A 13,287-nucleotide genomic window follows, 5' to 3' on the forward strand; every position below is an offset into this window, starting at 1 on the left:
CCTTTTTAGTATTCAGCTTAATTTAAACGTTGCATGGCCCTAAAACCTTTCTAAGCTGCTTACTTTTAAAGTATAAACACGTCAGTGTTTAGCCACGGAGGGTACTTTTCTGTCCTAAATCATCATCCACTTATCAAAGACCAATCTACATTACTAAATGCTGTAAAAACACATTATAAATACATTGCAATAATCCCCATGTAATAGCCACTGGCTTCCAGCACTGAAAATACTGATATTTATATAAACATTACACAATCAATGCCACAGTTTCCAGGTTGGGCTGCACTCAGTGTGGTAGCCTTCTCTCATAATTACTCAATAAGTAGCACAGAAAAGAGAAAACAGATTCCTTTTAGTAGATAGTCCTATTCCAATATCTTATAAAATGGCACTATTGCAAAACAATCCAACAAAATAATCCAACTTTTAATTCATTAATCCAGAAGAAGAGATGTGGTTTTTTATCATCATTATTTATAACTTTACAAACATGCCCAGTGTTACACAAAAGGGCAACATATCCCAAGTGAGCTGCAGCCAGAACTTGCACAACACACCCATAAAAACAAATTAAAATAGGGAAATGAAATCCTGATTTTTACTCTCTGTGGTTCCATAAAAAAATAACTTCAGTAAGTGCAACTGGGGAGAGAATTGTCCTAACTGGCCTTCTAGTTTATATCTAATTTCAATGGTTCTTTAACTGCAAAACTATACTTAAAATATCCTTGAAAACCTTTATTAGAGGGTTGAGATAGTTAATAATGAAAACTCCACAGACAACTTCATGCTAGGGAAACTGGAAGCTGTTTAATTGAGTTGGGTTCCCGTATCATCAATAGGATTGCAGCTGGTATCAGCTAACAAACATTATGCCTCTGAGGGAGGGAAATGGTGTGGGTCCCTTTTCGAATGGGCACAGGAGCTGAGATTAGTTACCAGATGTGAATTACAGATGGAAACTGGTATTTAACAGGCAATGTGGTGCTTTCTGAAACATGCCTTCCCCTCTGGTCCCCATTCCTCAGCTCTCACACGCCAGAATAGCTGCAAAATCCGTGAGCCGTGGGGAGACACAGCTGATGGAATCCACATAACAACACGTGTGGAAGTCCATGGTCAGCTCACAAACTGGCTGTGATTTCCCACAACCACATTTCATGGACACCTCTAAGAGAAGAACCCTTTCTAAGCTTTGTAAGTCCACAGATGTATTGACAAAGGACCTGCTCACAGAGCAAATTAACTGCAAGGGAAGGAATCACATCCCTGTGGAATTCAAACCTCCAAGAAACTGGGTGGAAGAGTCACAATATTCTTCTCTCAAACCAGGACTGTTCTCTATGCCTCCTCACCATCCAGAAAACCTGCTGTTGTCAGGGGACAGATTTTGCTGTTTTGCTGCTTCATGGAAGAGGAGAAAAACTTGTGGGAGCATTGAAAAAAATACTTCTGGGCGATGGGGGAGGATGCTCCAGATTTCTGTCATTCTGGTTGGGTTTTTATTCTGTCAAGTATTAAGAGAAATACTTGTCATATTTTCCATATCAGAATTTGCACAGTGTTTGTTCTCATGCTAAATGCTGTTCTAGCCTGCAGTGCCAAAGATCTCCTGGTAATATTTACACAGCCATGGCATCAGAGGAATAGTGCATTTAAAGGGATTGTAGATACCACACTAAAAAAACCCATACAGATTAGGACATTTATGAATACATCATTTTTTTCACTAATTCTAAGTTTTAGACACTACTGAAGAGATTTCCCTTAATGGCTACCCTGCAAACATCTGGGATACTCATTTAGAACTGTCCCTGAGGAAATTCCCCTCTCTGTGGTCTGAGAGCCTTAACACCACTGGAGTTTAGGAGTCACAGGCTTTGCATAACACAGATTAATGTCACAATTCAATAAATACTGCGGTACTGCATTGTGGTGCTTTATTAGTGTTAAACATGCAATATTTATTTAATGAACAGAAATTAAAATATTAAGATAACATTTTAATAAAATTAAAGGATCTGAAGTTGCAATAATGGAACAAAAATAAAGCTTTTCATGCATTCTAAGTTTATAGTTCTCACAAGTGCATATAGTTATGATCTGTACCATATTAAATGTAGACAAACTACCATTGATTGCACAAGACAAAATAAAACCTTTAAGTTATAAGTAATGTTCCTATCTTTTACAAACTTCCTATACAACCTGGATCTTCAGCTTTTTTATAATACATTTTAATACAAGACATCTGGAAGCTTCTAAGATGAATAGGAATGGCTGGACCACTTGTAACATACAGTGGCTTCTTCAATGTAGAAATTATAAAAGATAAAGCAAATGCCCACCATGCTTTAGGAGACTGTGACCTTTTCAACAGAAACAAATCTTAAACCCCTTCATAAACAGATTAAAGTGCTACCTATTGCATATTAAATACTTCCAGTGACTGTATGGAAATTTTTAAATTATAAATCCCTGAAAATAGGGTTTCCTATCGAAAGTGCTGACAGATCCTTAAACGTGGCATCAGGAATATAGCAGTGCTATAATCCTTCAGCAAGTACTTCAAAGAAGGGAAAGTTAGTCAACATGCTCTAAAGCCACCATTGTAAAAGCCCAGCTAATGCCTCTATCCTATCTACAACAGCAATGGTACATAAAGAGCAGAAAAGCTTGAGCTCACTTTGCATACTTGATCTAGGACAACAATCTTTCTTTAAAGCTGGAAGTGTAAATAAACCCCCAGTGCAGCAGTAAACACATTAAGACAGCAGTTCTGTTTGTTTTAAGATGCATCTAAGAAAGGGCATCCTGTACAGAAAGAAATGCCGGCTAGTATCTAATGAGCATGATTTTCATCAGGTCCCCAAGTCATGAAGCCTTTCCAAATACAAGGCAACGTTTCCACAGCTGGAAAATTACAAATAGTTCTTGACACAGAGCCAACAGCAATAAATGCAGTTTGTAATCTAGGGAGAATGCTACATTCATTAGGAGGTGGAAAACCAAGCTAAACGTAAAATACAGCAGCAAGAGGTAACATATATAAATATTAAACATCCTTCTTGAATGGCAGAAAGTTTACATTTCTGACTTACAACATTAAAGTATGGCCTTCATATTTGTCCTTTTAAGTAAGCAAAATACATGGCTATGAGCAGAGCTGTTTCAAAGGATAATTTCAAAGTATTGTACATGCATGGATGAACTCTTATGCTAATCTATGAGAGAAAATATCAAAATAATATGGAGATTTTCAAAAATTTCATCCCTATATTTTAAAGGGCAAGAAAGACTGACCACAAGTGGCAAGTTTTTATGGGTTTAAAATGAACTTCAAGAAAGTCTACAATTTTATCCTATGGGGGAAAAAAAACAACTTTCTTTGTTTTCAACATTAACTACTCTGCAGGAAACGTTTTCGTTTGAAAGTTGTATGGTTCAACAAACACATGTGGGGTGAAGATGCTTTTTAAATATAATCTCAGAATATAGGAAAATGCTAAAATTGTCTTTCTAAGCAGAAAAGGATGTGCATGTAATTTTTCAAGAATTGCTCCAAAAGCAGCATGTATTTTTATCCATAAAGTATAAAAATTATCTTCATAGTTGTTAATGTCCCATTCTGCCTCTCTCAGTAACTTTACCTTTTCCTAAATCGCATTTGTTGTTCTCCCCTCTTTCTTGACAAATTGTTAGAAACAAAAGGTGCTTTTATTCACTTAGAGATCAGATAAAGACTAGATAGCACATTCAAAGCTTCACTAAATTTCTTCACTAATGCACAAAAATTGATCTTTTCGCTACCTTTAATCTGCTTATCATTCTCGGTATGCAAATATGTCAAATGATCTGCTTTTAGTCAATTATGCAGTTTGATATTCTACATTTACATTCTAAAAGAAGTGATTTCAGAGGTGCTAAATATAGTTGAGTTTCATTTTAATAATTATAAGTTGGCTTGCATGTGAGAAGTCATTGGAGCACATTCTCTGGTTAGTGCAGTTGTTAATCCTCACTGGTGTGGATGATTTAAGCACTGTGGATACTAGAGATGGTCTCATACCAGTTAGCTGAAAATGAGTGTGGAATTCAAAACAATTGCAGAACTTTTCCCCATCAACGACATGAGAAAACCGCTGGCTTCGGCCAAGCATTTGAAAATGTTTAAGAACTTTTATGGAAATACTGAGTAACTGAAATACATCTTGGTGTAATTAAAAAATGAAAATCTAATTGAGTGTAAACCCCAACTTCCAACAGCAAATGTACCATAAACTAGTACAGAACCTTTGGCACTTTGAATGTATTACAACAAATCTACAGTCATCGAGACCTTCAGTGGGTCAAAAGAACATTCACGTGGTTTCTGAGGTACCAAACTTGATACATCCTTAGGCTGACAACAGAGAGACTGCCTGGTGTGGGATGGATTTCTGCACTGCAAAACACAAATGCAGAGCTCTACAGCTGGGCAAGGTTGGAGCTTTCAGGATCCATACAGGCACAGGGATCCACACTAAGGGATCCCACTGGTGGGTTGGGAACTCTGGCTGCACACATTTTAGGGACAGTGCTAAATGGGGATGGGAGGTAGTTGCTAAATAAAAGAATAAAGGAGAAAAAGCCACAAATAAGTAAATGAAATCTGAGAATATTTGTACAAAGAAGTTTTTTTGTAACTAGAATAATTCTGTGCTGTCCTGCCATACTAGTGATGTCAAAAGCAGTCAGACAGAACTTTCTCAACCTTTCCACATATAAGTATTCAAGATATTACCAATTTCTGCAGTTTTAAAAATGAAAATATATTAAAATATTTTACAAAAACAACAAAAAAAAATTGGAACTTAATTTCAAGCTTTTTTGGTCACCTCAGCAGCAGCCATGTCATGGTGCTGTAAAAAACCCCAACAGATCAGGTGCAGAAAGAGAGGAAAAGACAGTTATCTAAAATCTAAATCAAAAATATTCTCTGTACATGTTTTAATTAACATTTTACTGTCTCAGAGTAACAGAAAATCCAAGTAAGACTCTTATTAAGGAAATTAAAATAAATTCATGTAAATATTGAGTGTTTTCCTACAGTATTTTCCCATTATACCTTCATCACTAGATTTTTCCAATTCATTGAATAACAGATAACTTTTTCATACATCATTTTACAAACAATTATTAAATGACCAGGAAGATATTTACTACATTCTTCTTTCATTTGCCTCAATGAAAACTGACTTTTAGAACTATTTACATGGAATAAGGATATTTTTAATGAAAAGCCTAAGTACTCTATATGTGTTTATGCAACATGGCCTATTTCTAAAGGCATATACTTTGTTGTCATAAGATTAAAAAAGTTAAGACACATATATCATGTAAAACTCAACCTTAAATTGATTTATGGTGTCTATTTAAGTCAGCCTCTCCATTTCTGCTACATTTTCATCGCAGTAGACTTGGACTGAACAAAAGTATTCATTTCTTTATTCCATACTTGAGTTCTGCAGTTGTTCTTCTGACTCTGTGAACACTGTTCAAAGTACTTTTAACACATAAAAAGGCATGCAGTAACTTATACAAAAAGATCCTCAAAACAACCTTATGTCATGAGCTCACTACCAAAGTTCGCTCATCGTACACAAAATTCAGCATTTCAGTGTAAAATAACTGGTTCCAGCATGTGCCATGACAGAAATGGCACGGGGAGTTTTTTACATTGTGATATAAAAAGCACATTGTATAGAATACAGCATTTACTCTGCAAGGATTGTGCATCACTGTTTTCCTCTAATATGTGCAGAACTACATTCCATTGCAATAGACCACACTCAGGTTTAGCAGAGTGCTACACTGGATTGAAAACAGTGGTCTTGATGGCATGCTGTAAAAAAAGAATCAATATATTTGCCTAATACCAATAATCATTCAAGAAAACATTCATAACAGCACAGGCTTCCCAGCTGAAACTGCCACATGGTGAACACTTAAGCTATTATATAAACTGCATGGACATATTTATTATGTATTATTAACTCTATTTAAGTATTCTGTACCTCAAGGTGTTTTCAAAAAGAAAAAGTTACTTAGGTAATCTAACAGAAAACAACTTTTGGCAGCCCCTGCTAGTGTTTGGATTAAAAAAAAAAAGGAAAAAAACCCACGCCATTGTCTTTCCTCCCCATTTTCCTGGGATTTCTTAGGAGAAAAGGAATGAAGAGAAGTCAAAGTATTAAAGTGTGATCTCCTTCTACTAGTGCACTCAGCAGGAAGTACCCTCGAGTATCTCAGCTTTTGGAAAACTTGCCAGCTTTGCGAGAAGGTTCATATGGCACTCTGAGGATACTGGGGGTTTCCTCCATCACCCGCACCAGGAGATTGTCAATGTAATCCTCCAGCTCACGGATGTGGCTGTCCTTCTTCTTCAGCTGCTCCTTGTGTTTCACCAGCTCCTGCAGAACCTCCTCGTAAGTGAGGTTTCGGTATCCTGCAGTGGCATCAAAAGGATTTCCTTCCTGCAGGTAAAATGTAGAAAAACACCTGATTTTATTAAGCAGTTCGGTGTTCCCAGAAAATTGGTTGGTTGTTGCTTTTTATGTTTCTCATGTGCATCTCTTGACATGAAAAGCAATTTCTTTCAGCAACACCTCTGTTTGCTGCAGTGCTTTTCCCTCCCACACCCCCACTGGAGCAGACAACTGGAGATGGGCTGCCCATGGATGAACATTTTTCCCACTGTCATCTCAGGAAAAAATCTCAGTGAGGTGGACACACAGTCAGTGTGTCAGAGTCAGTGACCACAGGAACAGCTGGCATTTTGGGAAACCAACCACCTTAATTATAGAATAACAAGGGAAGAGCCCTGAGAATTCAATTCCTACTGTAACTTCTCTGAGTCTTTGCCTCTGGAGAACATCACAGCAAAGCATTTACTCAGCTCTAAATGACATCAGCCCTCATCTGTCTTTCATATTCATATTTTTAGTTACCGCTGGTTCTCCAAGCCTTGGCTTCTGAATCACATAATAAAACTTTCAATTTTAAATTGCAAGTGAAGGTAAAAGGTTGCATCTTACTTGCACCAGAGCTTAAGGCAGAAATAAATATGCACTTATAAAAGACCTTGCTTTTTTTTAAAGCAGGAAAGGCCCAGAATTAAGCAGTAGGGAGAACAGAATTGTTTCTTTAATGACTTCTGATGATTCACTAAGTGCAGGTAATAGCAGAGATGGACAAATTAGTCATCTTAAAAAGGACAACATGTGAACCAAAAGACTGTAAACTTCAATGTCTTCTTTTGTGTTGGTTTATAAAAGTATCAGCACTGTTAGACATGTTAAGGAGTAAGCTTCAAATAATTCAGAAATTAAAACATTTAGAAGGAACATAAAAAATCCTGCACTTCTAACAGGGCACACAAAATAGCTTTTGTTTACAGCCAAAGCATGTCATTAAAAATTATAAAGCTTGCACAGCTAAGAAGCACACCACATAATAGTCACACTCATTTCTTTTCCATGGCCCGTTCTTTTCTCTCCACACAGCTCCATATTTGCACATTGGCACATGTCGAGCCATTAAAATATGCAGCTGGCAAAAGTTTTCAAAGGAACTTGACTAAAAGTGATGGTGCCCTGCAAAGAGGCTGAAGTGTGACAGATCAGGCTCTCTCCATCAATTATCTCCTAACAGTAGTTCTCAAAAATACGTGCTTTTAAGGGTTTCTCTCTGCACTTGAGACACTTAATGTCACATTTATGGATGCATATTCAGTGTTTTAAAAGTACCAAGTAAAGAGATTGTAAGAAATCAGTAACTCCCACTATATTAAAATGGCTAACCAATGAAATTTATAAATTGGTTAGTAATCGATTTTCAAAAAGTACAGAAGAGAAAATAACTTCACTTTGTGGTCATATTTTTAGCACATTTTCTTCTACAAGAAGGAAGTAAACTTTCTCTTTATTAAATTTTATTCTCTTTACTAAATTTTTGTACACACTGGAGAAAATATCATTAACACTTACATGCCTGAAATATAGGGTTTGCCTAATTTTCTGAATTGGGAAAAGAGCAGGAATTAAGGTGCAATGATGACTTTAATTATTCAATCAAGTTTACTAGAAAATTTTGTGTAATATATATGCTTTAAAGATGTTCTATCATATACACACTCCACACATCTTGGGGGGAGATAACCTATCATATTAATTATGCAAGAAAATTCTAGCTGAAGTATGCCAGTATTTAGAAATTAATATTAGGAAAATTTTAAATTAGGAAGATTGGTATGTTCAGCTTGAGACAATAGGTGATATTTAAACATATAAGGAATACTTATTTATTTACAAAAATAGATACCACAGTTTTAATGCATAACAATAATCTCAATGAATTATTAAGGAGAAAAAAAGATTCTAAACAAGCCATGCAAAGAATGATTGTCTCAGCTACAAAACCCTGCTGGAGTACACACTGCCAGCCAGAGGAAACAACATTAGATAAAATGAAGGGCTGGCAATCCCTGATCATCTCTTCATTGTTCTAATGAGGAATTCTGCTCTGGGAATATCATCTAAGCTACTTTCACATCTTTTGTCCTACTTACTTCATCTTCCTTTCAGTTCTTAATTAGGCCTTAAAGAGCTCATGCTGCCCTTTCAACTGGCTACTGCTCCCATTTAAACACTGCTTTCAGAGACAGGTGTTGGCATCAGAGGAGAAGACATACAAACATAATTACTAAATAATATGCACAAGGAAGAAATATAATAACTTGGTGAGGGCTATTATTACAGAATCTAATAATAAATTACTTCAAACACCTTAGAAAGCAATCCTGAATATTTAAAAAGAAATTCAAATGGTTTCATTCAAAACTATGGTTGAGATATAGTTTCTTCCCCACCTAATTTGTATTTTGCATTAAATAAGCACCACCTCATAATCCTACAACTGACATTTAGGCTGGCTGGTATTCCAAAAGAAAAATCATCAAGGATTTCTTTTATCACCTTTAAATCCTTTAAATAAAACAATTCACATCTTATTTCTTAAAAGAATTAAACCGATGCTTTTACCAGCAATAAATTACATGATTTGCAGTAGTACATTTGCAAGCACATAGAAACTGTAATTATGGTTACTTTACAGACAATGGCTGCTAAGTTAAATCAATTTTTTGATGTCTCTTTTTGTCAGAGATTAAGTAACTGCCTGGTAGAATTCAGTTTACTATCTGATCAAAGGCAGCCTTCAAATACTCTGACATCTCCCACCAGCTACTTACATTATAAAAACTTGGGCATTTACAATAACATCAAATGTTATTACAAATCATTTACATAAACCAGCAGAAAACAAACAGTACAAAGTCGTATTTGCTTGTGAAACTTGTTTTCTATATATTTTAGATTGAAAACAAACCCACTTTTAAAGATGACATCTATTCATAGCACAAATTCTAGTAAGACCACATTTTCCTTCAAACAAAGACACTGCCCAGGCAATCTGTGCATTATTTTTTTTTTACTTAGTACACAATTCATTCTCAGTACTTTTAGAAACAAGAGCATTTTGAATAACACCTTCTAGTATCTCTATTTTCTAGTGTTTTCATCTGTTCATTTATTATGTGTGTTATTAATCCCACCATATATCAGGTCATAATTTTACTTTTTATCTGCCTTCTGAAGTCTGATATTCTCTAATTATAGTGATGGTAAACTCCTGTCTGGTCAATTAATACATCACTGCTTAATGTAGAGTTCCTCATCTGACCATAACTTCTCTAGAGTCATCTAAACCACTCCCAAAATTTCAGGTTGTTTTTTTTTTTTACTTTTTTTTGCAAATAACTAAATATTTCCTTCTTCATCATATCATAGCTAATCTCCATACTGAGTGCAAAACTCTTCTTTATTTCCACATTTACATTAAGCCTGTGCTTTTCTCTTTAGGTTTTCTGGATATGTCAAATTAAAAAAAAAAAAAAAGAAAAAAAAAAAGAAAAAAGAAAACCCTCAACATTTCCATATAAGAGGTAAAAAAAGAATAAAAGCTTATAAGCTTATACAAGTGCCAATTAGTTGGCATTTATTGATGGCTTTCCATAACATTTCATAACTCACCGTTTTTTTCCTGAGATCCTCAATGCCAGAAGGATTCACATTAAAACTGTGGGGAAAAAATACATACCAAACAAATATTAGCAGTGTACACTTATTTGACCAAAACATCTGCTAGAATACAGTACTGAATTAGACACACAGCTACAAAATATTTAATATGGTTTATTTTCTTGATTTGTTAAATTTAGTAAAAGAAAATATTAGAAATTAAAGGAAATTTTAATATATTCTTTGTTTACAATTCTTCGCATTTTTCATATTCTTTTTGTCATAAAATTTGAATAACTAATTAAGAAAGGCAAGAAAGGCTCTTAAGGATTTGGCTTCCTTATCTCTCCTCTTATCTCTAGACTTAGCTTGAGCTTCTAAGCATGGAGTGCTACTTTAAATGAAATATCCTAGAAACAGGTCCCTGGGATGAGACTGATAAAAAACAACAACCAAACCCTACAGACTAATGTGTATTCCCAGCTTTCATGGCAGCTCCTAGAGGACAAAGTTCCTGCAGAAATTCCAGTGAGATCACCAGTTTAGGGCTAAAAGGCCATCTTCTGTCAGCTACATTTATTTTGTACTTCAAATTGAGTAAATAATCTCTTATTTTATAAACCTAGTGATTATTATGCATATCCAGAAAGCAAAGTTCTTTCTTAATGTTGTTGACACTGATAAAAACTGCCACTGTCTAAATGTCAGGCTTAAGAAACTGTCCACTCAGGCTGGTGCAAGTATTAGCAAGTATCTTCAAAATTCAGCAATGCTGTGTTCTTATGTACTTGCTACAATAAGCAAGCTTGGAGAGAAAACATTCTCCGAAAATGTGTTCAGAATCTGGATATAGCTCATAAATATTATTTAATTGGTAGCACCACAGCAGACACGTTCTTTCACATCACAGAATCTGTTTTGTTAGACTGCAAATACTGGCTTTGAGGGTGATGTGTGACCGAGAGCTACAAATTTTTATTTATTTTTTTAATTTTAAAGATTTTTTTACATTAGGGAACATGTATTTTGTGACTGTTTGCCACTCTGTTATCTGAATTTATAAGCCACATATTTCACAGTGTAAAAGGAGAAGGGTAAAAATTCATGAACTAAAAATATGTAAAATAAAAATGATGACATTCTTCTGTAAAGAATTTTTTAAAAAAAATTAAAATTTCTTTTTTTTTACATTTTTTTTCCCAGTCTATACATGATTTTTAATTTCCAAAGCAGGCAAACTTCTGCTCACACAAGAAGTCCTGTAAACCATCTGTGGGCTGAGAGTATTTGACAGAGACTGGACTGGAGGAACAGTCAGAACCAGAAACTCAGAGGTGTGTGAGGAATCAAGTCTGGCTAATTCCCATTTTACCTGTTTGTCACAGTGATCCCCAGCAGTCTGCCCCCGTTTCCCTGAGACCCCTTTTGACTGAGGGGCCTTTTTTGTGGGGTATTGTCCAGCCAGCCAAAGGCTGGGTCCCTCCCTCCCAGCCTCCTTTCAGCCGCTCACTGATGTGTCAAACACATGATGAACTCGCTCCATTCACGGCTGCCTTCCGTGATCCCAGTACAAAAAAACTGAGTTAACTGAACTGGATCGAATTAGCTCGGTGAAAACCAAGAATGTCTCTATTTAACCAAGTGTGGCGTTAATTTGGGATATCTTTCTTTTGGGACTGTTTCCTCATGTTAGACAAGATATAGAATAATACGGCCTGACTGCTCAACTGGGCGACTTTCTGAAAGGTTAAAAAAGCAGGATCTTTCACTGCCTTGAGTGACTTTATAGTTTCTGGGAAATAAGTTCTGGGACTCTTTTTCGTAGTGGCAGCTTAAAATGAAAGCAGCAGTTCTGACTCTGAGAAGCTGCGTTTCAAAATTAAAAGTATAAATCACTGGCAATATGGACTAGTTGTTTGGGGGTTTTTTAAGCAGTAAAAAACCTGCAATCGTTTCTGTAAAATTGTGGACATCATAACTGCAATTACAAAAGAGAACATCTGCAGATTTTGCAAGAAGAAATTTGAATACACTTGCAAAAAAAAAAAAAAAAAAAAAAAAAAAAAAGCTATTAAAATATTCCCCAATAAAAATCCAAATGCCACGAAGACTCATACTTTCAGGAGATTTGTAGAAAATATACTGCTTCTCGAGGAAGAAACAGGTGCTGAGATTGAATATAATAACATTTTTCTAAATCAGAGTGTCTGCTGAATAAGGTGGGAGCTCGTCAGCCTTGCTGAGCCCTGCAAGGTTTCCTGCCAGCGCTCCCAGCCCGAGGTGAGTGTGAGCAGATGCAGACTCCCACCACTGCACCCCTATTTCACTGCCTGAGGAGCAGGCAACACCTCAAAAGAAAATCCTGTAAAATTATGAATGCAAACAGTTGGTGGGATTGTCTGTTTGGTGCATTGAAATTTCTGAGAGCATTTATTTTTTCGTTTACATTTCATCACAGTAACAGACCCCTAAAGTTACCACCTCACTTGATTACTGGCAATAATTATATAAAACAGGCCTCTGTACAAGCATCACAGGCTTCCTCTGAGCAGCCATTCTCTTGACTTCCTAAAAGCATTCTGAAATCATTGACCTAAACAATTATAAAAAATAACATTGTTTTCTCCTGTGTTATAGTCAGTTCATAGTGATAGTTTTAGTTATAATCCAGTCTCTGGGGTTTTTCCCAGGGTTTGATAAACTGGCAGGAAACTCCTGCTATGGAAGGAGTTCACATGTTCACAGCTTGCAAAAAAGTATCTTTTTGGATTTTTGTACGGGTTTTTTGAGTGAGGCTTACTGTGAACAGTGATTGTGAAAAACCGGCACCACGGGATTCTATAATTATTATTTGTCAATTATGCCCAAAATAAATTTGCTCAGTTTACAAGTAAAAAAGATATTTCTTTTCTAACAAATGGACTTTTCATGTGCCTCGTGTGCCTCCAGATGAAGTCTCACACTGATTTTTAACAGTTTGTCTCTTACAAGTAATAAACTTTCATCCTCTCACATCACCTTCAAGACAGGAGCTACTCAAAGGGAGGCAAATCCTACCAGCACAGATTGAAAACCAGCTGCAGTAGGATCATGGAAGTGACACAAAGCCATCCAAGTTGCACATCTACCCTTCTCTGGGTAGAACAGACTTCTCCAAGCCAGTACA

General features: G+C 35.9%; 1 protein-coding gene across 2 annotated transcripts in view; it reads right to left on the minus strand.

Annotated features, from left to right (window-relative positions):
• Positions 1 to 1,921: 1,921 nt before the first annotated feature.
• The window catches only part of RAB11FIP2 (RAB11 family interacting protein 2), a 32,474-nt gene continuing 21,108 nt past the window's right edge, over positions 1,922 to 13,287 (minus strand). Inside the window, exons 4-5 of one of the 2 annotated variants that reach the window (XM_083865992.1) lie at positions 10,134 to 10,179; positions 1,922 to 6,518 (exon numbers count right to left, since the gene is read on the minus strand). In XM_083865992.1, the coding sequence (XP_083722118.1) occupies positions 6,291 to 6,518; positions 10,134 to 10,179 (274 nt within the window). In that variant the 3' untranslated portion in view covers positions 1,922 to 6,290. The remainder of the gene's footprint in view (positions 6,519 to 10,133; positions 10,180 to 13,287) is intronic. The other variant, XR_014590602.1, reaches the window with a different exon arrangement.

The sequence above is a fragment of the Zosterops lateralis genome (assembly GCF_965231275.1).
Source record: "Zosterops lateralis genome assembly, chromosome: 8".
Lineage (NCBI taxonomy): Eukaryota > Metazoa > Chordata > Aves > Passeriformes > Zosteropidae > Zosterops > Zosterops lateralis.